The sequence below is a fragment of the Sus scrofa genome, chromosome 9 (assembly GCF_054392235.1).
Source record: "Sus scrofa isolate SSC_HxYL_T2T_F1_AM1 chromosome 9, Sscrofa_HxYL_maternal_Yorkshire_Landrace_v2.0, whole genome shotgun sequence".
Classification (NCBI taxonomy): Eukaryota; Metazoa; Chordata; class Mammalia; order Artiodactyla; family Suidae; genus Sus; species Sus scrofa.
Genome location: NC_139391.1, coordinates 8,640,929 through 8,667,410, shown reverse-complemented (window position 1 = coordinate 8,667,410; position 26,482 = coordinate 8,640,929). Strand labels below are relative to the sequence as shown.

The 26,482-nt window shown below is 44.5% G+C and overlaps 1 protein-coding gene across 3 annotated transcripts in view; it reads right to left on the bottom strand.

The window, feature by feature from the left end:
* Positions 1-2,589: 2,589 nt before the first annotated feature.
* Positions 2,590-26,482, bottom strand: part of PPME1 (protein phosphatase methylesterase 1) — a 93,688-nt gene continuing 69,795 nt past the window's right edge. The window contains exons 8-14 of one of the 3 annotated variants that reach the window (XM_003357190.6): positions 24,808-24,873; positions 19,913-20,036; positions 13,635-13,764; positions 12,736-12,780; positions 5,965-6,029; positions 5,089-5,156; positions 2,590-3,804 (exon numbers count right to left, since the gene is read on the bottom strand). In XM_003357190.6, the coding sequence (XP_003357238.4) occupies positions 3,786-3,804; positions 5,089-5,156; positions 5,965-6,029; positions 12,736-12,780; positions 13,635-13,764; positions 19,913-20,036; positions 24,808-24,873 (517 nt within the window). In that variant the 3' untranslated portion in view covers positions 2,590-3,785. Of the gene's footprint in view, positions 3,805-5,088; positions 5,157-5,964; positions 6,030-12,735; positions 12,781-13,634; positions 13,765-17,018; positions 18,435-18,597; positions 20,037-24,807; positions 24,874-26,482 lie in introns of those variants that run through there. The other 2 variants (XR_014814605.1, XR_014814606.1) reach the window with 2 other exon arrangements.

Below are 26,482 nucleotides of genomic sequence, written 5' to 3'. Positions count from 1 at the left end.
CTCATATCGAGTGTGGCTGTGGCTGTGGCTGTGGCGTAGGCTGGCAGCTGTGGACCTGATTCCACCCCAAGCCTGGGAAGTTGCATGTGCTGCTGCAGCAGCCCTTTAAAAAACAAAAAAACCCCACCTACCTCGAGGTATCACCTCACACTGGTCAAAATGGCCATCATCAAAAAGTCTACAAATAAATGTGGTAGGGGGTGTGGAGAAAAGGGACCCCTCCTACACTGTTGGTGGGAATGTAAACTGGGGCAGCCACTATGAAGAACAGAATGGAAGTTCCTTAAACTACAAGGAGAGTTACCATATGCTCCAACAATCCCCCTCCTGGGCATATATCTAGAAAAGACACAAACTCTAAAGAAAAGACACATGTGTCCCTATGTTCAAAGCAGCACTATTTACAATAGCCAAGACATGGAAGCAACCTAAATGTCCATTGGCAGATGACTGGATTAAGAAGACACAGACACACACAGACACACAGACACACAGACACACACACACACACACACACACACGAGAGTACTCAGCCATGAAAATGAATGAAATAATGCCATTTGCAGCAACATGAACGGACCTAGAGATTATTATACTATGTGAAGAAAATAGACAAATATCATACGATGTCACTTATATGTGGAATCTTAAAAAATGATACAAATGAACTTATTTACAAAACAGAAATAGACTCAAAGACATAGGAAACAAACTTATGATTGCCAAAGGGGAAAGGCAGGGGCAGGGAGGGATATTTAGGAATTTGGGATTAACAGATACAACTATATATAAAATAAGCAATAAGGACCTCCTATATAGCATGGGGAACTATATTCAATATCTTATGATATCATAATGGAAAAGAGTATGAAAAAGGATATATATATATATATATATAAATAAAATACTGACTCACTTTGCTGTACACCTGAAACACACTGTAACCCACTTCAATAACAATAACTTGCGTGCACTTAAATGATGCCTATATTTTACAAGGATACAAAGGGTAACGATGTGAGTAGCACAGAATCTCACACAAAGCCAAATGAGCATCTCATTCCTTCTCGGCCTCCATCCATCAAACCTGGTCATCTCCTCTTGCTCTTTTAAGGCAGGTGTCTGTGCCCAAAGGACCTCTGCCCAGGGTTCCCTATATCGTCTAGGATAGGAGGCAGCGTGAAGCAGAAACAGCTTCCGTCTGAATCCGGACACTACTGTTTCTGAGCTATGTGAATTCAGACACAATGCCTACCTGTAAAACAAACGTAACATCACTTACCTCAGAGGGGTGCCGTGAGGATTAGAAAGAATTGTGGCAAGTGAATTAGCCGATGCCCAAACTTCTGATGCCGCTTATGACTTGCCTGTGCATCCCTGAAAACCACGCGTTTGACCATGCTGCCCCCCTGTGGACAGAGAGCATACAGCGCAGCCAAGGGACCTCGGCCCACCTCCGCCAGCCAAGGACACCGATCACACACAAGGCGCTTTCATGTGAAATTGAGGAGTATTTAGTGAAAGTTTAGGACTATTTAGTCAACATCTAATCCAGAACTTCTTCGAATTAATGTGCTTGTTGGGATGCAGATCGGTTTTGATTCAGTAGGTCCTGGGGTAGGGACAACATCTGGAACAAGCTTCCGGAGAATACTGATGCTACTGGCCCACAAACCGCTCTGAGTGAAGCTCTTAAATGTCATATGGGAGCAACGTGGCTGGAATATTAATTGCGTCATCCGCCAGCTACTGAGGAGCCGGTTAAGCCCCATTAAACGTGCGTAGTTCTCAAGCCCCTGGGAGGCAGGCACTACTGCTCTCCATTTTCAGATGAGGGACGGGCCGCAGAAGCAGCCGTCTCATCCAGCCAGTACGGGATGGGCCTCAGGAACTCATTTAGGCAGCCTGGCTCCCTGCTGGGGAGAGGACGCCATCGGCGGTGGAGGACGACCAGGGGAAGGACTGCGGCAAGGAAACGAGGGGACACAGGCTAGAGAAGGAGCTGGGCTTGGTGGGAGACTGGATATGGCTGTGAGACAGGGGGCCGACCGTCCACCTGTAGTACCTCGGCTGCCTGGTTTGGGACGTGGAGAGATGTGGCACCGAGCGCTCGCTAGCTAGGAAACGGGGGAGGAAAGTCCTGGGAGGAAGGTGAGCTCAGCTCTAGGAGTATGAGTGGCTTCTGGTCATCGGGGGCGGGGGTGGGGGGCACAGAGAAGTAGGTGAAACTAAGTTTCCAGAGTTCAGGACATGGCCCAGATTGTCAAGTTTGGGTGCTGGCAGATAGGAAGCCCTGAGAGCCTGAGGTCGGGTGGACAGGGCACAGAGCCTCCTGTTCAGGGCCAAAGCCAACACGGCAAATAACTGGCATAGATGGGATTGGAACCCAGTCTCCCTGGCCGCTGTGGAGCCCGATTCTGTCCGTTTCACTGGGCAGTCTGGATCTGGGGAGCAGGCAGAGCCTAAGAGGTTGACGGGCTACAGGAGGGAGGTGTTTCTGGCGCCCTATGGTGACTAAATCCAATGAACTGCCCCCCACCCCCAGATCACCAGAAATAAGGGCAACTCCAGAGAGAAAAACTGGATAGATAAAGGTTGGGAGATATTTATTTTCTCTAAACAAGGTCTTAAATAACAAAGAAACAAAGTAGGTCCCAGACTCCGGACCCTGCAGCAGGACAGGGAGAGGAAGTTGTTGGGTGGGAAGGTGGAGGGGCTACGCATCACCTAAGACAGTCACAGAGCAGGGGGGCTGCATGAGACCGCCCCCCACTGCCCTCGGAAAGGGCGTGCCCGGGCCGCAGGGGGCTGCAGCGCTGACAAGAGGCGGCTGGAAGAGGGCAAATATTGAGGATGCTGGGCTGTGCTGTTTCTGTGAAGAGTGACATGGAAACCACAAATGGCTAAGACAAGCTGTGGGTCTAGAAAAGGCAAGCGGGCACTCCTGCACACCTCCAGGGACCAGTTACGAACACGGTTAGATCTGACTCTTAAAACCAACTCCACGGCTCCAGCCTGCGGCTCTGTGCCTGGGCTGTACTCAACCTGGGTTACGCTGCGGTGGGTGGGGGCTCAAGAGGCCCCTGCAGCAGCCTGGCCTCAGCCCGGGGCAGGTGCCCAGACATGGGAGTGGGACGATGGACTGTCCCAAGAGGGGAGGCCATGTGCTTGGACGGGCGGGGCCTGATTTTCAGGCTGGGTTCTGGTGGCGCTTCCCACCGCCCTGCCCTGTACCTAAGGATGGGATCCTGGCCTCTCTGAGACTTGCAAGCCTAGAAGAGCAAGACTGGGACAAAAAGGTACCTGACTGGTGTTTATTTATAAAGGAAAAATAAAGACCACCCTGTGTACATGGTCCGTCCCACAAGGAACGGCGGGACCGCGGCAAGAACAACCTCAAGGCATGGAGGTCCCTGAGCAGGGAAATGCCTGCACACAGGGCCCTGCCTAATGCCAGGAGTAGGGCCCGGGGTGGCAGTTCTGTTAGAGGCTTCACCCAGGGCCAGGCAGGGAGGACAGGCTGGGGCGACCCCTGCACAGGGAAGGGACAGGAGCTGCAGACCCTTAGACTGGTGAGGCTGATGTTGGTCAAAGGCCCTGGAAAACCAATGCTTTTGGCAGGAATACACGAAAGGGTTTGTACATCTGGGGATGCCCGTCTATAGGGAGCCGGTGTCACGTGGGCGGGCAGGACGGTGAGGAGGAGACAGCGGCGTCACAGTGGCCTCTGGTGCGATGTATTTACAACAGAGCTCAGTGTCGAAGGAGGGATGCAGAGCAGGTCACTAACAGCCAGGAAACACACTGTGGAGAGTGGAGAGAGCGGAAAACAAAAGTCGCCTCACTGGCTTTCACCCTGCTTCCCCCGGCGCATCCTGGAAACCCCTAAGGACCCCCAAGGTCCCTCCGGTCTCTCCCGCCTCTGCTCAGCCCCGACCAGGGCCAGACGCAGGTCTGCTCTCAGCGTCCTGCGGACCAACCACGGCTCCGAATGGGCCGGGGCCCTCAGGCACTGCTTTACTAAGTTTACTAGTTTCTCTTACTAGAGAAATTACGTCTTTGTTGTTAATTCCTGGGATCCGTCCACGGCCAGCTGCTTGGAGGGGGTCTGGCAGGGCTCCCTGTCCCATGTCCCAGGCTTCTGTCCGCATTCTCGAGGCCCGCCCTGCTCTGTCACCTGCCCCTCCTGGGCCCTAACTCAGAAACCACTGCTTTTCCTTCCACATTTTATCTTCTTCAAACTTCCTGAGGGTGGGGAACAAGTTCCCCTGGACCCTCACCAAAATCAGCGACGACACTTTCCAGCCGGCAGGCGGGACTCCATCGGGCCTGTGGGCTCCAAGGCCCAGGGCCGCTCTGCAGCGGAGACGAGGAGCCCCTTGAGGTGGGGCCAGGACGGCGGGGTTGGGCTCACCCCGCCTCTCGTCCTCGCCCACAAGGAGACCGCCGCGTCTCCCGAATCAGACAGAGCGCTTCCTGGGAGGGGAGGCGGCCTTTCTCCTCTAGATCCAGTGGTTCTCAACTGGGCATGACTTTGCCTCCTCCTTTTGCTATATGGTAAAGTCTAGAAACTATTTTGTTGTCACACCTGTGTCTGTCGGGGGTGCTGCTGGCTCCCAGTCCATAAAGGCCAGGGATGCTGTTTAAACACGCTACGCTGTGCAGAAAGCCCCTCCCCACAAAGGGTTACCTGACCCACATGCTAACGCTGCCGAGCCTGGCAGGCCTGCTCTGGATCGCCACACAGCTCACAGCCTGCCCCCTGTTCCTCGGCAGCAGGGCAGAGGCACACGCAAGTCACTAAGAGCCTGGAAAAGGAGGATTCCCATCCCAGCCTCCCCAGGAGAGGCTGTTTCATAAGCACACATCACAGTGGGGGCTGGGGGACCGGCACCATTTAACGTCGGCTCAGCAACAACTCCCTGGACCAGAGCCCACGGAGAGACACACACGCTGGGCTCGGTGCTGAGGCAGAGGAAAGGCATGGTGACCTAAGCCGGGTGGGGCACGGCAGATGCTGACAACCCTGCAGACACGGCTTTGCTGGAGCGCGCGCTGCGGGGCTCCTTACACGTTGGACCGCCTTACCACTGGAATCCGCCGATGGGCTCTGCAAACCTGTGCCGGATCAGGAAAGTGGCAACCGCTTCAGCGACCTGGAAAAGGGAGAGGCATTCCAGCCGTGTGGAGGGCAGCAGTGGGCTCAGGCTGGGAGGCCCTGTGGACTCTGGTGAAAGGTAAGACTTGTGGGTCCTGTAGGTCTGGGGATGCTGAAATGCACAGGACCTGGGTCCTGGCTGGCCTAGGAGCCTCCTCCTTATCAGCCGTGTCAGGGCTGGTTCTGGAGAAGTCAGGAGGGATGCACATGCAGGCTCATTTGTGCCTCAGAGTTACAGAGTGCTTTCTCCCTACAAGAGCAGCGCATAATAATTCCTACCTGTGACTGTGGTTTAGGGAGCTTCTTGCCTTTGGCTTTCAGAGGTAATGGAGAAGGAGAGCTTAAGAGCTTAACCGAGGGGAGTTCCTGTCGTGGGGCAGTGGAAACAAATCCAACTAGGAAGCGTGAGGTTGCGGGTTCAATCCCTGGCCTTACTCAGTGGGTTAAGGATCCGGCATTGCCGTGAGCTGTGGTGTGGTTCGCAGACGAGGCTCAGATCCCGCGTTGCTGTGGCTGTGGTGTAGGCTGGGGGCTACAGCTCGGATTAGACCCCTAGCCTGGGAACCTCCATATGCTATGGGTGTGGCCCTAAAAAGACAAAAAAAAAAAAAAAAAAAAAAAAAGATCTTAACCACGGGGCGCTGGGATGAAAGGGCAGAAAACCCGTAGCTCCTCAGTGCCACACAGACAGCTGCCGGGAAGAGGTCGGGGCCCGTGGGGTCGCATCTGTGAGGCCCACAGCAGCTGCTGCAGGCGGCCTCACTTTCACAGTTGTCCTTTTTTCAGTCATTAAGCACTAGACTCACCTTGTCTGGGGCATCCTCATGGACCGCGTGGCCACACTGGGGTAAGACCTGCATCTGGAACTTTCCTGGGGAAGAAACAAACCAAAGCCTCCTCAGGGACTAAAACAGTCCTCTTCTTCCCAGCTCTGCAGCCTCACGGGCCTCCTCAGGAGGCAGGACCCCCCACCCCCCCACCCCCCATACTCTGGACTCAATTGCCAAGCCTTTGATGATAATACTTGATAATTATAAAAATAGTAATACTTGAAGTTGTAACCCTGAGCAAATCATTTTTCCTTCACTTTTTTCTTCTGAACTAGAGTGCATTTACTTCGGGCCAGACACATAGAAACAATTCCTATTTACACTATAGTGTGAGAGCAAAACATGAAAACCAGTATTTTAATACAGCCTGTAGTTCCTGTGAAAACAGTGAGCACACAGAACTGGAAGAACACAAACAGGGATCCAGGAAGGCTTCCCGCACAGAAGAAAATCACTCACACCAAGGGAAGAAGGATCAAATGGCCTTTGCTCCTGGAAAGAAAAACTGGGGGATGGTGCTCCTGAGAGTTAACAGTGAGGCTGGAGGGTAAACTGGGACCATACCAACAAGGGCTTTGTAAGCTACATGAAGGATCTGCGGATTGATTACTACAATAAGAAGTTATCACCCAGAGTTCCCATCGTGGCGCGGTGGTTAACGAATCCGACTAGGAACCATGAGGTTGCGGGTTCGGTCCCTGCCCTTGCTCAGTGGGTTAACGATCCAGCGTTGCCATGAGCTGTGGTGTAGGTTGCAGATGCGGCTTGGATCCCGCGTTGCTGTGGCTCTGGCGTAGGCAGGTGGCTACAGCTCCGATTCAACCCCTAGCCTGGGAACCTCCATATGCCGCGGGAGCGGCCCAAGAAATAGCAACAACAACAACAAAAAAAGACAAAAGACAAAAAAAAAAAAAAAAAAAGAAGTTATCGCCTGAGTGGTTCACTATGTGCCAGACTCCTACTAAATAAGCACCTTCTCACACTGTCTTGTAGATCACTGTAAGCTCACAGCTACCCTGACAGCTATGAACAGTGAACAGAGACCACTGCTAAAGACCTCTAAGAAGACGGGACCCGGAGCTTCTCAAGGCAGGGAGAGCAGACTCTCAGAGCCTCAGCGTCTCCACTTACCAAATAAGGAAGCAAGCTCTGGAAGCCCCTCTGGTTATCACATTCTGTGACTCCTACCTCTGTTACACAGTGCTTTACGAATTTTCCAAAATACTCATCTATCCATTAGTAAAGGCGAGCCTCAAATTTACGCTATAACATTAAGCAGGAACAATGCTGAAATTCCTTTTTGAGATGATGAAACTGAGGCCATGATTAGTGAAGTGATTTGCCCAGGCTCCTTGGCCAACAGAGGGACCAAGAACACTCCATGCAGGAAGGTCCAGCTTATGGCCTCCCTTGCAGCAAGCTGCCCGTGGGTGTTCCTGCCTAGTCCCCTCTTCCCTGTGTCTCCTCATGTACTACTTACTGTTAATGCACCTGGGTCCAAACACAGAGAAGCTCGTGCCCCTCCTGTTCTAAAAGCTACTCTCTATATGCCACTGTGCCCATCTCCGTAAGAGTGTGTCATTTCCACGTGAGAGCAGGGCCAGGGTCTTCACTCGCTCTAGATCCCTAACAGGACCCAGCACAGGGCTGGACACCGAGTGAGCGCTTAGTACGTCCTGGATGAATGAATGATTGAGCAAATAACCTGATAAAACTTACCACTCAAACCATCCTGGCCTTCGTGACTTGGGGTGCATTTTTCACTCCTCTTTGGAAGAAGGGAATAAGGACGGGGAGAACTCCCGCTAACGACACTGTGCCCGGTCCACATAAAATAACGCAATCAGGGGGAGTCCTCACAATGGCAGAGGAGGAATTTTAGGTTCAGAGAGACTGAATTATTCACCAATTCGCACCATGAATGGGTGCTGGGTTCCCAGGATTCAGTAACTAATTCTACTGGTTCGAACACACTGTTGGGAAAGCTATATTTAACGTCTGTGCTGACTGAGCCACTTCCTTTTGCTTTACGGGTGGTATCCCTCATCCAAGCCACTGACTCTATAGATACTCATGGAATGCTGGGAAAGAGAAGGTGGGCTTGGCATAATCCTTACTGGGGCAATAAGGGGAAATTTCATGAGGAATTGTGAGCACCTCCTGGACACAATGAAGCCATCGTTTATCTTACTTTAACCACATTTTTTCATTTAAACCTCACACAACTGTACTGAGATATTTCATTATCTCCATTTTATAGATAAAGAAACTCAGAATTAAAGTTAGCAATTCACTCAGGCCACAAAACCAGTAAGAGTGATTCAAACCCAGGACTGCTTGCTTCTGAGGCTGGTGATCACTGCTGGGTCCAAATGCTATTCCAGTCTAGATTAACTGCTTTCAGAGAGTATCAGGGCCACGTCTGATTCTTCTGTGTGCCTAGCGCCAAGCATAGTTCTTACACAGAAAGAGTGCGTAGAAAAGCTTTGCTTGATTGAATTTAAGGGGAAATGTCTAAGCTCAGAATTATCAACATCAGCTTCATAAAAGTCACACAGTCCCAGTCCAGGGTCCTGCTCAAAGCCTTAGGACACTCTGTAGCTGGGGGAAGGGAAGGGTATGAGGGTCTAGGGCCAGAATCTGAGAATCACTCAGGGCCTTTGAACAACTGTTATTAAGGAATGTAGAACGGGATTAAGATGGCAGAGTAGAAGGAATGGAGCTCACCTTCTCTCATAAAAGAAACAAAATTAAAACCAACTACTGAACAACCTTCAATCAAATAGACTGCAAACTATCAAAAAAGATATTCTACTCCAAAAGACAAGGAGGAGGCTACAAGACGGTAGGAGGGGAAATTATGCAATATAAGCAAGCCTATACCCATTGGGTGGGCAACCCACAGCCTGGAAAGTAACTGCATCACAGACTCCCCTACAGGAGTGAGAGTTCCGAGCCCCACATCAGGTCCCCAGGCCTGGGGATTTGGGATTGGGAGAAAGTGCCCCTGGAGCATCTGGCATTGAAAGCCAGTGGGACTTGTGTGCAGGAGCACCACAGGACTGGGGGAAACAGAGACCCCATTCTTGAAAGGCACACACAGGCTTTCATGTGCACTGGGTCCCAGGGCAGAGCAGAGACTCGATAGGAATCTGGGTCAGACCTGCCTACAGTTCCTGGAGGATCTCCTGGGAAAACAGGGGGTGACTGTGGCTCATGGTAGGGGAAGGACATTGGAGGCAAAGGTCACGGGAATAATCATCAGCATGAGCTCCTCTAGAGGTGTCCATTTTGGAAAAAATCTGGCCCCACCTATCAGGACTGAGAAGCCCCAGGCCAAATAATAATCGGGGTGGGGGGGAGGGATCAGAGCCCCACCCATCAGCAAACAGGCTGCCTAAAGACCTCCCAGGCACACAGCCACCTCTAATCTGCCCCAGAGACAAAGCCCCACCCACCAGAGGGATAAGAATCAGCTCCACCCACCAGGGGGCAGCCACCAGTCCCTCCCATCAGGAAGCCTGCAGCAAGCCCCCATACCAGCTTCAGCTACAAGGAGGGCAGATATCAGAAGTAAGAGAGGCTACAACTCTATTGAGAAGCTATAACTCCATTATCTGCCGAAAAGGAGACTACACCAAAAGTCTACACAAAATGAAAAGGCAGAGGATTGTGACTCAGATAGGGGAGCAAGAACCGCCCCCACAAAAACAGCTAAGTGATCTGGAGATTATCAACCTGCATGAAAAAGACTTTAGACTGATGATAAGAGAAGATGATTCATGATTCTGAAAATAAACTGGAGGCAAAGATTGATAAATTAGAAACACACTGAGCAAAGAAATACAAGGTTGAAGGATTAAGGAAGCAGAGATGCAAAATATAATAAGTGAAATAAAAAATTCATTAGAAGCAACCAATAGCAGAATACAGGAGGCATAAGAATGAATAAGTGAGGCATAAGACAGACTAGCGGAAATCACTGACATGGAACAGATAAGAGAAAAAAGATTGAAAAGAAATGAAGTCAGTCTAAGAGAACTCTGGGACAACGTTAAATGCACCAGTGTCTGTATCATAGGGGTGCCAGAAGGGAGGGAGAGAGAGAGAGAGAGAGAAAGGGCCAGAAAAAGATATTTGAAGAGATCATAGCTGAAAACGTCCCTAACATGGAAAAGGAATCACTCATTCAAATTCAGGAAGCAAAGAAGTATCATATAAATAAACCCAAGGAGGAACAACCTGAGACACATATTAATCAAACTGACCAAAATTAAAGACAAAGTAAAAATACTGAAAGCAGCTAGGGAAAAGAAAAAAATAACATATAAGAGAACCCCGATAAGGTTATGGGCAGATTTTTCAGCAGAAACTCTGCAGGCCAGAGGGAGTGGCACAATATATCTAAAGTGATGAAAGGAAAAAACCTCCAACCAAGATTACTCTACCCAGCAAGGCTCTCATTCAGATGAGAAGGAGAAATCAAAAGCCTTACAGACAAGCGAAAGCTAAGAGAATTCAGCACCACTAAACCAGCTTAACAACAAATACTAAAGGAACTTCTCTAGGTGGAAAAATAAAGGCCACAACTACAAACAAAAACATTACAAATAACAAGGCTCACCAGCAAAGACATAGCTATAGTAAAGGTAGGAAATCATCCACACACAAATATGCTACCAAAATCAGAAATCATGAGAAGAGGAGGGTACCAATGCAGCATACTGGAGATGCACTTGCAGTTAAGAGACCAACAACTTAATCTCATATATAGAGAGACTCCTGTATCAAAACTTCAGGGTAACTGCACATCAAAAATCTATAATAGATATACATACAAATAAGAAAAAGCACTCCAGGAGTTCCCGTCATGGCGCAGTGGTTAACAAATCCAACTAGGAACCATGAGGTTGCGGGTTCGGTCCCTGCCCTTGCTCAGTGGGTTAACGATCTGGCATTGCCATGAGCTGTGGTGTAGGTTGCAGACGTGGCTCAGATCCCGAGTTGCTGTGGCTCTGGTGTAGGCCGGTGGCTACAGCTCCGATTGGACCCCTAGCCTGGGAACCTCCACATGCTGCACGAGTGGCCCAAGAAATGGCAAAAAGACAAAAAAAAAAAGAAAAGAAAAAGCACTCCAAACACAATGCTAAAGATGGTCATCAAACCATAAGAGAAGAGAACAAGAGAAGAAAAAAGAGCAACAAAAACAAATCCAAAACAGTTAATAAAAAGTCAGTAAGAACATACATGTCAATAGTTACCTTAAATGTCAATGGACTAAACGTCCCAACCAAAAGACACAGACTGGCTGAATGGATACAAAAACAAGACCCATATATATGCTGTCTTCAAGAGACCCACTTCACTTCTAGGGACACATACAAATTGAAAGTGAGAAGATGGAAGAAAATAGTCCATGCAAACGGGAATCAAAAGAAAGCTGGCATAGCAATACTCACATCAGACAAAACAGACCTTAGAATAAAGAATAAGAGACAAAGAAGGACATTACATAATGATCAAAAGGAAGAAGATGTAACAATTTTAAATATATATGCACCCAACACACGATCACCTCAATATATAAGGCAACTGCTCACAACCTAAAAAAGAGACATGACAATAACACAATCATAGTGGAGGACTTTAACACCCCACTTACAGCAATGGACAGATCATCCAGACAAAAAAATCAACAAGGAAACACCAGCCCTGAATGAAGCATTAGACCAGATGGTCTAATAGATATTTATAGGACATTCCATCCAAAAGCAACAGAATACACATTCTTCTCAAGTGCACATGGAACATTGTCTAAGATTGATCACTTCCTGGGCTACAAATCAAGCCTTCGTAACTTTAAGAAAACTGAAATCATATCAAACATCTTTTCTGACCACAATGCTACATGACTGGAAATCAACAAGAAAAAAACTGCAAAAAACACAAACACGTGGAGACTAAACAGCATACTACTAAACAACCAATGGATCGTTGAAGAAATCAAAGAAGAAATTTTAAAATACCTAGATGCAAACAATAACAATGACAACAATCCAAAATCTATGGGATGCAGCAAAAGCAGTTCTAAGAGGGAAGTTTATAGCAATACAAGCCTGCTCGGGAAACAAGAAAAAGTTCAAATAAACAACCTGACTTTACACCAAAAGCAACTAAAGAGAGAACAGACAAGACCTAACTAAAGTGAGGAGAAGGAAAGAAATCATTAAGATCACAGCAGCAATAAATGAAATAGAAACAAAGAAAACCATAGAAAAGATCAATGAAACTAAAAGCTGGTTTTTGAAAAGATCAACAAAATTGATAAACCCTTAGCCAGATTTATCAAGAAAAAAAAAAAAAAAGAGAGAGAGAGAGGACTCAAATAAAATTAGAAATGAAAAAGAAGTTACAATGGACATCACAGAAATACAAAAGATCATAAGATGTGCTGGGGGTTTGGGATCATAATGCTATAAAATTGGGTCATGATGATTGTTGTACACTTATAAATGTAAAATTCATTAAATAATAAAAAAAAAAGAAAAAAGAAAAAAAGAAAAGGAAGATATTTGCCCATAATCATGTGGTGGGTCAAGAGCAGAGGTAGATGTCAAATTTGAGTCTAACCCTAAAGCTCGTGCTCTCTTCACTGCACCCCACCATTTTAGAACGTTCATTTCCACATGACTCTACCAATTTTTCTGTCCTTAGGGGGGCTAAAAACATAATTTTTTCATGACTTACCTTGCATTTGGCCAATAGTCAGATCTTTATCCAATCTATCAACACCTAGAACAAAACAAGAAGATCCATAAGTAGTTACTAGAAAAGGCTGTGGGAAATAGGTTTTGCTGCTGAAGTACAAAATAAAAATTGTTACAAAGTTGTAAACACGATGACATTCTCAATTCATGTTAAGGCCAATCCTAACTCCTTGAGGATACATTATTACCACATAAAGCTTTCTGGGCTGAGGTTCCCTGTAATCACTTTGCTTATTTTAATTGGTTTCTGAAAACAGGGTTTTACTTTTTTAATTTCCATTATGTTCAGAATATCCTTATACCTCTCAAGGAGAAGGACTTGGGCTTGACCAGGTACAGAGGCCAGGCCAGAATCAGGCCACTCCAGACTCGATCAGGTTTGGGGATTTGGCACAGGGAGGAGGAGAGATCACAAATGAGTGAGGCTGGTACTTCACTAGGGAAGTCGCCACCCACTCGATAAACAGTTTTAACAAAGACATGTTCAGATGACACTGCCACTGACTGAACTGTGTCCTCCCCAAATTTTATATACTTCACGATGTAACCATATTTGGAGATATGGGCATAATTAAGGTTAAATGAGTAGGTAATTAAGGTTAAATGTGGTCACAAGGCAGGGCCCTCTTATGACAGGATTAGTGTCCTTATACAAATAAACACAGAGAGCTTGCACTCACTCTCTCTGTCATGAAAGGACATAGCAAAAAAGTGGCTGTTTGCAAGCCAGTAAGAAAGTTCTCGTAAGAACTTGACAAGGCTGGAACCCTGATCTCAAACTTCCAGCCTCCAGCACTACGAGAAAATTAATTTGTTCTTTAAGCCACCCAGTCTACGGTTTTTTGTTATGGCAACGCAAGCTCACTAATACATACTTACCAGCCAAGAGCAGCAATTTAGGAATAGGACAACTAAGAAAGAGATTGGATAAGCCTCGGAACCAGCCATCCCAGTATTTTTCTGTTTTTGCCAGTTCAATTCTCCAAGTGTAAGGATGGTCTTTCTTGGTCTGGAGGAATAAAAGCAAATGCTGAGTCTCTGAGGGCAACCCCTGGAGGCACAGGATAAAAAGTAGGTTCCTGAGAAAAGGCAAGGGAAAGAAACTTGAGGGCCTACCATGTCCCAGACATTTTAATATATATTCAATCCTTAACAGCCTTATGGCATGTTATTATTGTGATATCTGTAGTCAAATATCATAGTTTAGATAGTCAAAGTTTACTTTTTACTTCTATTAGTGAACCTAGGAATCTTTCTTATGGTCAAAAGACAGTAAATGGTAGACCTAAGACTGAGCTTCTCAGAGCTCCCGCTGTGGCGTACTGCGTTAAGGATCTGGGATTGCCACAAGCTGCGGTGTAGGTCACAGATGTGGCTCAGATCCCAAGTTGCTGTGGCTGTGGTGTAGACTGGCAGCAGCAGCTCCAATTCAACCCCTAGCCCAGGAACTTCCATATGCCTACATATGCAGCCATAAAAATAAATAAATAAATAAATAAATAAATAAATAAAAAGGAAGACGACGACCCTGCTTTCATTTCTTTTGTCTATATTCCCAGAAATGGGGTTGCTAGATAATAAGGCAGTTCTATTTTCATTTTATTTTACTTTTTGTCTTTTTAGGGCTGCACCTCAGGCGCATGGAGGTTCCCAGGCTAGAGGTCAAATCGGAGCTGCAGCTGCGGGTGGCCTACACCACAGCCACAGCAATGCCAGATCTGAGCTGCATCTGCAACCTACACCACAGCTCGCGGCAATGCTGAATCCTTAATCCACTGAGCGAGGCCAGGGATTGAACCTGTGTCTTCATGGATACTAGTCAGATTCGTTTCCGCTGAGTCACGATGGGAACTCCTAGTTCTATTTTTAACTGAGTAATGCCATACTGTTTTTGATAGCAGTTGTACCATTTTGTAATCCCATCAACAGTGCACAAGAGCTCCAATTTCTCCATAGCCTTGTCAATACTTGTTATCTTGTTTTTTTAACAGTAGCCACATTAATGGGTACAAAATGATATTTCATTATGGTTTAGATTTGATTTGCAGTGATCACTAATGATCGCATATACTGTATGATTCCACTTGTATGAGGTATCTAAAGTACAGTGAAATTCACAGAAACGGAAAGTAGAACAGTGATTATCAGAGGCCAGGGGAGGGGGAAGAGGAGGGTTGTTTAATGGCACAGTTTCAGTTTTGCAATTTGAGAAAATTCTGGAGACTGGCTGCACAATTACTGTGAACATACTTAAAACTACTGAACTACACACTTTAAAATGATTAAGATGGTAATTTTTTTTGTCTTTTTAGGGCTGCACCCTCGGCATATGAAGTTCCCAGGCTAGGGGTTGAATTGCAACTACAGCTGCCCACCTACGCCACAGCCACAGCAACACGGGATCTGAGCCACATCTGTGACCTACACCACAGCACCACAGCTCACAGCAATGCCGGATCCTCAACCCACTGAACGAGGCCAGAATCGAACCCAATGGTACTAGTTGGGTTCTTCACCATGGTACTAGTTGGGTTCTTCACCACTGAGCCACAACAGGAACACCAAGATGGTAAATTTTATGTTTTTTAAAAACGACAATTTTTAAAATAAACTTATTTTTTTCTTCCCTACCTCCTAAAGACATTTTTTGTTTGCGGTGAATTAGAGAAAATGAGATGGTCCTCCCTGGTCTGGAGATGATGATGAGAAGATTATGATTTAGGTGAAGTCTGAAGCTTTTGGTGATAAGGAAGAGGGGAGATGGGAGACCTAGGTGGAGGAATAGGCTAATAGTGTAAGGAATTTGGAGATAAAGGATAAGGTTTTTTTAGGCCATCGAGTGCATCTCTCCTCTCCAGTCCTTGATGTTGATATTCTTTCTTTGACATACTGGGAATTAATTAGAGCTCAAGTCACTGCCTTGGTTTCTCTCAGTTCAAACCCTCCATGTCCCAACTTCGAGGATCCCGGGCTTCGCTGCGGGCAAGTTAGAACCAGGGAACCTAGGCACAAACTCAGACATAAGCCTGATGATGTATACAGGCACAACTGCAAAGACCTGGCTCCTCATTCCCACCTTTCTACTCTCCTGCCAGGCAATCAGTTCATTTGCATCATGAACCCACTCTAGACACAGAGGAACTATAACATCAGAGATTTCACCAGTACCATGCCTCCCCAAGTTGTGTGATCCCTTGACGTCTAGCCAGTTCAACTGGTCTTCCATCGGAGTTCATCTTCCATTGCAGGAAGATCTCCTTTTGCAGAGGCAGACAAGTACTTTTCTGGTCTCAATTGGCTTCCATTGCTATATAAAGACCTTTGGTTGGCTGTCCCAAAATTTAAGAAAAAGATCACTGGGGAGTTTCCTGTTGTGGTGCAGTGGAAATGAATCCAACCAGGAACCATGAGGTTTTGAGTTTGATCCCTGGCCTCGCTCAGTGCGTTAAGGATCCAGTGTTGTCGTGAGCTGTAGGTTGCAGATGCAGCTCAGATCTGGCATTGCTGTGGCTGTGGTGTAGGCTGGCAGATGTAGCTCCAATTTGGCCCCTAGCCTGGGAATCGCCACGTGCCACCAGTGCGGCCCTAGGAAAAGCAAAAAAAAAAAAAAAAAAACCACTGAATGGGAAGTCAAGAAACATGGGTCTTCCAGTTCTCACTAAATAACTCATTATTCAGAAAAGACAAAAAGTGGAAATAACCCACATGTCCATTAACTGATGAATGGATTAAAAAATGTGGCCTATCTATACAGTGGAATATTATTCTGCCATAGATAAGAATGAAGCACTGACACATGCATAGTCCCTAAATGTCCAAATTAGGCAAATCCGTGGAGATTCAAAGTAGAGTTATGGTTGTCCAAGCTTGGAAAGGTGGAGAAAAATGGGAAGTGACTGCAAGTGATTATGACATTTCTTTAAGAAATGATGAAAATGTTCAAAAGCTGGATTGTTGTGATTGTCGCACAATTCTGTGACTGTGCTAAATATCACTGAATTGTATACTCTGGGTAAGTTATCACTCAATAAAGTGGTTTAAAAAGACAGAGATTTATGCATGAAGAAATATCTCCTCGACAACTGAATTTTATTCCTTTAAGGACCAAAGCTGAAATATTTTCCCTTTCTTTTCTGTATTTTAACCATTTTGTATTAGAGTCTGCCATCTCCAATAAAAATGTATAACTTGTCTGCTTCTACAGAGCAGAATGGATGCAACTGACCTCATATATAACTCAGGGTCATTTCAAACACAACTCTATTTATTTATTTTCGTTTTCTTTTCTTTCCTTTTTTTAAGTTGAGAGTTTTATTTTATTCAGTGGACAAAACTAGGAGTTAAGCCCAGTAGACAGCATCTCAAGCATCTTTTTCATCCCTGAGAAAACTGCTCTGAGGAGGCAAAGAAGCAGCTAGTTCATTTAGGAGTTTTGCAACAAAGGGCAGGTAGTATGAATAAAAGATTTTTGTTTTAACACAACTTTTTATATTGTGCTTAACAGAGACGCCCCTAAGAAGTTATGCCTGAGTTTTTTTGTTGCTGTTAAGTTTAACTATCAGTCTTAATGTGGTTTCCATCGTTTTATTAGTTTATTTTACACTGATTGAGGAATAATTGACATACAACATTGTTCAAGGTCTGCAATGTGTTGCTTTGAGATATTTAATATTGCAGCATGATTACCACCACAGAGTGAGCTAACACCTCCACCATGTCACATGATGCTTTTTTTGTTTTTTGGTTTTTTTTTTTTTGTGGTGGGAACAATTAAGATCTAATCTTTTAGCAACTTTGAAGTTTACGTTATAGAATTGTTGCCTTCTGGACTTATCTATCTTCTAGTTCCAAGAAGTTGTGACTATAGGAGTTTTGTCTAATGTGTCCTTCCTCAAGTGAAGACTGTTCAGCTCTCCTCCTTTATTGATTGACGTGCTTTGGTTTGCACGCCTAACAAAATTGCTGGAGTTCATAAAACTCCATATAATTGGGCTTATAAAAAATTACAAGGAGGAGTGCCCGTTGTGGCTCAGCGGGTTAGGAGCCCGACAAGTATCCATGAGGATGCGGATTTGATCCCTGGCCTCACTCAGTGGGTTAAGGATCCAGTACTGCCACAAGCTGTGGCATAGGCCACAAATGCAGCTTGGAGCCCACGTCACTACGGCTGTGGCATAGACTGGCAGCTGCAACTGCAATATGACCCCTCGCCTGGGAACCTCCATATGCTGCAGGTGTGGCCCTAAAAAGGAAAAAAAAATACAAGGAAAAAAATGAATGAGAATTAAAATTCAGAGGAGCTGGGTGTGTTTTAACACTAACATTTAAGTGTGACCACAGGCAAGTATGGGCATCTGAGTTGTAAAATAGTGCAGACAGCTATAATGCAGAGCCAAAAGGAGAACTAGAGAGAACGTGAAATACTCAGTATAGATCCTAGCAAATAAAAGGTAAAAAGTATCTGACACTTTGTATCAAGAGTCTCGATTCTGCTAACCACTACTTGATTACCTTGGACAAAGCTCCTCCTCTCTGAGTCTCAGTTTCTTTTTTTTTTTTTTTGTCTTTTTTTTTGTCTTTTTGTCCTTTGTTGTTGTTGTTGTTGCTATTTCTTGGGCCGCTCAAGCGGCATATGGAGGTTCCCAGGCTAGGGGTTGAATCGGAGCTGTAGCCACCGGCCTACGCCAGAGCCACAGCAACGCGGGATCCGAGCCGCGTCTGCAACCTACACCACAGCTCACGGCAACGCTGGATCGTTAACCCACTGAGCAAGGGCAGGGACCGAACCCGCAACCTCATGGTTCCTAGTCGGATTCATTAACCACTGCGCCACGACGGGAACTCCGAGTCTCAGTTTCTACACTGTTGATACGGAAGAGAAGCTCTCCCTCACCTTACAGAGTATTGGAGGGCAAACCGATCACGCATTACGTATAATTTTGTAAACTCCAAGGAGGTAAAGTATTACTCACCAATCTTAAGAATGACAAGATCTTCATTAAATTAAAAATATTACTTTAAAAATGTACTCTCCTCCTTGCTAACAAATCTTCAAATGCAAAGGACTATGTGATGTACACCAAGTCCATTACTGGTCTCAGTAAGATACGCATAATCCATCGCAGAAAGCCCATGGCTCACACACACTCATCACTTCCTAGAAAAAGCATCCATTCCCGCTACTACCCTCAAATCAAATGCTCAGCAAATACTCACAGAACATGTATTATGCACATAATCCTGAGCTGAAGGCCAAAGAAAATTCATACAGAACATCAGTTCCTACCTTCAAAATATATAGGTTATTTTTGTTGGGAGTCAATTCTTGTGCTATTAGAGGACACTGAATCTGCATTCTAGGGATAACTATCAGAAATCCATAATTTTGGGGGAGTTCCCATCATGGCTCAGCAATAATGAACCTGACTAGCATCCACAAGGACGTGTGTTCGATCCCTGGCCTCGCTCAGTAGGTTAAAGGATCCAGCGTTGCCATGAGCTGTGGTGTAGGTTGCACATGGGGCTAGCATTCCAACTGCTGTGGCTGTGGTGTAGGCCGGTGGCTTACAGCTCCAATGTGACCCCTAGCCTGGGAACCTGCATATGCCACAGGTATGGCCCTAAAAAGACAAAAAAAAAAGGGGGGGGGGGACGACCATAATTTTTTTCACTGTGGCTTATGAAAAACCGTTCCATGTCTCAGTCACAACTTCAGAAAAGAAAGTACTAAGCTGGGTCCTACAGACTTTCAGTGCTGTATTGCAGAGGAAGTATAAACCAAGAACAGAAAACTTTCCCAAGGAGATACACCTTGAAAGATGGGTCAGATCTGGATAGGCTTAGCATAGACTGGTAGGAAATGGGAAACTCTCATGAGATAACCAAAGGAACAGAAGTACAGAGGTGAGAAGGTACCTGATAAGAGAGCAGTCTGTTTAAGGGAAAGGTAGGACGGTAAGTTTTATGTTACAATCTGTCAGAGCTACCAACAAGTGCTTTGTACCTTAGAGTTAACCTACGTATCTCAGACGGTAATAGCTTTGTCCCCTAAAATACCTCACAGTGGACCAAAAGGACAATGTCACCTTCCTGTCCCCACCTCGCACACTCTGAACCATCCCTACCCCGTCCTTCCGGGAATATGGGCTTTCACCCACCTCCATGTCATCCTCCTTTTTCCTCTTGTTTACTGACTCACTTCCTTCTTCATCTTCTTCTTCCTCCTCTATGATTCCTTCCACTATAGATTTTGAGCCTTCTGGACTTGTAATTCCTTCACACCTAGGATTAAAAAAAAAAAAAAGTATCACACACCTCTTCTACACACAAATTGCCTTAGAGATGCTGTTATTTCTGTCCTTTTATAATCAAACATTAGTTAAAACTTAACAACGCTCCTTGGAGAAGGCGAAGTGGAAAAATGTGCATTTAAAAATGTACGATTATACCAGGGCTGTGGAAGGTTGGGCCGATGCCTGACTATACTCCAAGGGCTGGTGGTGTCCAGTTCCTGCACCCACACTGACCCACAGCAGGGAGTAGGCATTTCCTGAGGCAAGGTGACAAGAGGTTTATTGGCGGTGCCTTACATAATCCTCACAGCAATCCCATAAAGCAGCCCTGAAGAGTGAAAAGGAGCACGTAGCTCATGAGTGGATAAGGCTGGCAGGCAAATCCAGGCCCAATTAACTCTAAAACACGGCACTTTTCCACTGTACCCTGCTTATAGCAGAACACGGCTCAAAGAGAATGGTAGAAGGCCCCCACTTTTAATTAGCTGACAGAAACTGGCAATTACCATAACCAGGGCCAGATGAACCTTAGAGATTAGTATATCCGATCCGTTCCTCTAAAAAGTAACAGCTCTTTATTATATAACCAGGTAGAAAAATTATTATAGGAATAGCTGGTACCATAATTCCTTTTTAAAGGGAATTTGTAGAAAATTATAGGAATAGCTGGTACCATAATTCCTTTTTAAAGGGAACTGACATGTGCCAAAGGTAAAATCCCAAGGGCTCAGGTAGCAGTTAATGCCAAAGTCTGCTCTGCAGGACAGAGAATCTGTCATTTTGTCCCTGAAAAGGGAGAGAGGAGGAAGAGGAGAGAGAACAAGCAAGATAAAGAGAGTGAGATAAATCGGAGGGTCAGAGAAACTTCAGTAGTGGGTTTCAAGAATGATAACCTCTTCTCTGTCTCTTCTACAGAAGCTTCAATGAAGTGTATGTTCACAAATATTTTGTTAGTGGAGGTTTTCTATGGAAGCTGAGGTGTCAAGTTTCGTATCTAAGTCAAAGTAACCAAGAAAGAGCAGGGGCTCTGGATTTGCACAGCAGTGGATTTGGAGGTTCAAGAGAATTATACCCAGATCAAGAAAGGCAGGAAGGGAGTTCCCATTGTGGTTCAGCAGTAATGAACCAAACTAGTATGCATGAGGATGTGGGTGCAATCCCTGGCCTGGCTCAGTGGTTTAAGGATCTGGTGTTGCCACAAGCTGCAGTGTAGGTCACAGATGTGGCCTGGATCCGGGGTTGCCATGACTGTAACATAGGCAGCAGTTGCAGCTTCGATTTAACTGCTAGCCTTCCATATGCCACAGGTGCGGCCCTAAAAGCAAAAAACAGAAAAAGAAAGAAAGAAAGGCAGGAAGGTTCCAGCTGATATCTGTGTGACAACTAAAACACACAAACTGTTACATACACAGGTTTATATAACTAAGCAACACTTAAAGTAAAAATCTAAAAATCACGGAACTACCTGTATATAAGTAACTTCCTTTCAAAATGCTTTACCCCTGCTTAGACAAGTCAGATGTCAAATATTTAAGCACTGCAAACTGGGCAGTCTCACAGCTTATTTAAATCCTTGCATTGTGTCTGCCAGATATTACTATTCAAACTGCCCTTTCAGGCATAAAATCCCTGACACAGGCTTTAAAGTTAAATACACAGAGGCTCTGTCATTCATCAGCTATGTAATCCTGGGAAGGTCACTTTACCTTTCTGAACTTCCATTTCCTCCCTATAAAACAATATCTATCTTGAAGAGGTATTGTAATGATTAAATAAGAGAGTACAAGTGAATTAATGAATGAATCCAGGTAATGATCATCAGTGGGCCCAAATATTTAAAAAAAAAAAGACAATCAGACCTTATGTGCTTCTTGATGGCAGTACACAATTCCACCGATCCAAAATAACAACAAACTTGAACCTGATCAAACCTCTGACCTAACTAACAACTTGCGGAAAATACAGGAAACAAAGGAACACGTTAACTCACACCTTGAGAAATCAATGAGCAAATACAGACTGTGGGAAATGCTACAGGGCAAACAACCAGGCTTCTTCAACACGTAAAATTGCCAGGAAAAAAAATGTTCAAAATAGAAGCAGAACTTACAGATTAAAAGATACTTAAGAGATTTATTGATTTATTGCTATATATCTACCCTATTGTAATTCTGGTTTGAACTGAAATTTATGAGACAATCAGAAAAGTGAATTCTAGACGTTTGGTAATATTAAGGAATTATTACTTTCTTTAGGTGTGATAGTGGTATTGTAATTTTTGTTGTTGTTTTTGGCTACGCTTGTGGCATGTGGAAATTTCTGGGCCCGGGACTGAAGCGGCCCCAGTTGAGGCCTACCACAGCTGTGGCACCGCCGGACTCTTAATCCACTGTGCCAAGAGGGAACTTCCTGACTGTGCTTAAAATGTCCTCACTTTTTAGAGCATACTGGAATCTTACAGAGGAAATTATATTGATCTGGAATTTGTTTCAAAATATTTTGTGCTTAGAGGAAATCTGTGAAATAAGACTGGCCAAGATGAAATAAGACTGGCCAAGATGAGCAATGTGAACAGTGGGGTTCATTATATTATTCTACTTTTGTACATAGAATTATTTTCCATTAACACAAGGTTGTAAAATTTATACAGAGTATATAAAATACCTTGCACAGTGCCTGGCAAACAGCAGATATTCAATAATGCTATTATCATTTTCATCAACTCTTGTGCTCCCTATCTGTTCCAGTAGGCAACATTTTCCCAATTCACCTAAAGTTTATTTTGTGACCATAAAGCAGTATCTAGAACTCATGTAACCCTATCCAGGAAAGTCAACTGGGCTACATCACCTTAGCTCACCTTTAGAATCTGGCTTTCACTTAGGCTATGCCAAAGGTTTTATGCGAACTCTCCTCACAAGCAGGTTTGGCTCAGAAAGAAACTGTTACCATAATGAAACCATAGCTGCTGGTAGCAGAGTAAATACTTAGTTTAATGTCCTTTCTCCGGTATTCTTCACCTACAGCACCTGGAGTTGTGCTAATAAGGTAATCTAGTATTATACAGAAAATATTATTTGGCTTTGGGATTTCTTCAAAAAAGGAAAGAAAAAGAAAATCTAGTGGGATAGACTGGGAGTCCAGGGTTAACAGATGCAAACTACTGCATCTGGGGTGGATAAGCAATGAGATACTGCTGTATAGCACAGGGAACTATATCCAGTCACTTGTCACATGATGGAAGACAATGTGAGAAAAAGAATATATATGTGTGTGTGTGTGTGTGAATACATATATATATATGACTGGGCCAGTAGAAACTGACAGAACACGGTAAATCAACTAAAATGGAAAAGATAAAATCATACAATAAAAAAATAATAAAATAAAATAAAATCACACCTCCCAAAATTAAATACCCAGGATAAACCTGATCATGGAGGGGAAAGACTTAAATGCTGAGAACTACAAAATATTAATAAAGTAAGTTAAAATATTAATAAAGTAAATAATTCAAAAGAAATGGAAAGATGCCCCATGCTCCTGGATTGGAAGAATTAATATTGTTAAAATGGCCATACTACCCAAAAAAATCTATAATGTGATCCTTATCAAATTACCCAAGACATTTTTCATGGAACTAGAACAAACAATCCAAAAATTTATATGTAGGGAGTTCCCATCGTGGTGCAGTGGTTAACGAATCTGACGAGGAACCATGAAGTTGCGGGTTCAATCCCTGGCCTTGCTCAGTGGGTTAAGGATTTGGCATTGCCGTGAGCTGTGGTGTAGGTTGCAGACGCAGCTTGGATCTGGCGTTGCTGTGGCTGTGGCGTAGGCCGGTGGCTACAGCTCCGATTAGACCCCTAGCCTGGGAACCTCCATATGCCAAGGGAGCAGCCCTAGAAAAGGCAAAACAAAACAAATTTATATGCAGTCATAAAAGACCCAGAATTGTCAAAGCAATTCCCAGGGGAAAAAAAAACAACAAAGCAGGAGACATAAATCTCCCAGACTTCAGACAATCTCACAATGCTACAGTAATCAAAACTGTGTGGTATTGGTATGAAAACAGTCATATGGATCAATGGACCAGAATAGAGAGCCCAGAAAAAAACCCACACACCTATGCTTAATTAATCTTTGACAAAAGAGACAAGAATATAAAATGGGAAAAAGATGGGAGTTCCCATTGTGGTGCAGCAGAAATGAGGAACCATGAGGTTGTGGGTTCAATCCCTGGCCTCACTCAGTGGGTTAAGGATCTGGTGTTTCTGTGAGCTGTGGTATAGGTTGCAGATGCAGCTCGGATCCTGTGTTGCTGTGGCTGTGGCGTAGGCTGGCAGCTGTATCTCCAATTGGACCCCTAGCCTGGGAACTTCCATATGCTGTGGGTACAGCCCTAAAAAGCAAAAAAGCAAAAAATAAAATAATAAAATAAAATAAAAATCCTGTCTTTAAAAAAAAAAAAAAAAAGGGAAAAAGACAACTCTTCAGCAAGTGGTACTGGGAAAACTGGACAACTGCATGTAAATCAATAAACATACCTTTACACTATTAACAAAAATAAACTCAAAATAGCTTCAAGACTTAAATAGAAGACATTAAAAAAAAAGCAAAAAAGAAAATCTACATAGCTGGCCAATTGAGTTCACTTATAAAAATTATCTAAAATAATGAAGGATGGTAGGAGAGGTGTATGGCCAGAAAGCAATCTGTAATTCAGCCTCTAACCTGCCCAAGGGGAAAATAAGACCTACTGTTTGACTTGGCCAACCATTGAGACTCGAGCAGACTCCAGATTTCGAATCTGGCCACTCTTCACACTAGAAGAGAAAAGTGAGATGGGAGAAAGGAGGTTATTAAGCATCCATCTTACCATGTCACCAAAGGTCAAATCAATACTTCTGCACACTGTGTGGGATCTTCTAAAAAATAGTGGTTACCAGTGTAGCTTAACATAGAGACTTCCACTACTTCCTACTTGGTTATTATGCTATAAGCCAAGCAGTAAAAATTAGGTAAAGGCATTGAAGCCATTTTGGTTCTGCAAATACCTACCAAGAGGATACTATGTGCCAGGGCTGTGCTCAAGAAGCACATAATTCAGTGGGGAGAAGGAACCATAAACAGTTTTATTATAATAAGGCAAGGTTCGAAGAAATCATTACATTTGGAACGAGGTTAGAGAAAGCTTCCCCAAAGTCCTGCCTAAACTGAGGAGGGAAGCTAAGAGGTTGGTCAGAGCATAACAGGCAGAAGGCACATGGTGAAGGAAGGCACTGCGATGTGAAAAAGTCGGCAGGATGATGATTTTAGAGGGCAGACTGCAAGGAGAAGCAGAGGAGAGTTTCAGAATAGGACAGGAAGGCAGGGCTAGCTGATAGAGGGTCTTGCACGCAACAATATATATAGAGCTTAGGAGTGCAGACTCCCAGAATTGGCAAAGTGCACCACAAAATGACTGCCTGTCCTGGGGGAACTGGGAACATCACCTGAAGCAGGAGGAACATCACCAGAACGCATTTCGTTAAATCTCAGTTTATGGCTTAAAAAAAATTACATAAAAGTTTAAAGTATACCCCTCTTGGACACTGACCTTGTTCCTTATTTTAATGATAAACAGAAGCAATCAAAGCTATTACTTCATTTTTCCACCACCAACTAAATCTACAAACTCACCAGTATTTAAATTATTTAAAGTTATTTTACTTGTTTACTTTTTTGTTTACACCTGTAGCACATGAAAGTTCCGGGATCAGGGACTGAACCTGAGCCACAGCAACAAACGCTGCCACAATAACAGCACTAAATCCTTACCCACTGCACCACAAGGGACCTCCAACCCACCAGTATTTATAATCATATACTCTGTCCTGAAGACTGTTTAATGTAGGAAATGTTTCTATCCAAGACTAACATTGGGCCCTGGTTCCCATTCTCTCTTGCGGATTAAGACCTTGTTTCCTTTACTTACTCTCTCTGGTGTGTTGTCATTTTTTTTCTCTAGTGGTCATCATAAAACATCCTTTAGAAACATTCTTTAGCCTTTAAAAAAATGCCCAACCCCACATTCACTACTAGATACTACCCCACTTCTCTGCTCTCCTGTACAACAAAACTTCTCCAAAAAGTCATCTTACTTGCTTTTATTCACTTTGTCACCTCTCATCCTCTCCTCAACCAATATCCCAGCTGAGAAGGAAACACGCACCTGTTTATCTTCTCTAGAAAGTGAATCTAGAACCAGGAGCATCAGAGGTGGAAAAGGGCTTAGACTCTCAGTTCAAACTCTCACCCTAGAGACGGGAACAGCTACATAGCAGATGATCCAAAATTACTATGATTCTAGGAGGTACTATAGTGTATTGGAAAAAGGATGGGTTTTAGACAACTGAGCCAAGTCTGAAACATTTAAAACATTTTCTGGAGTTC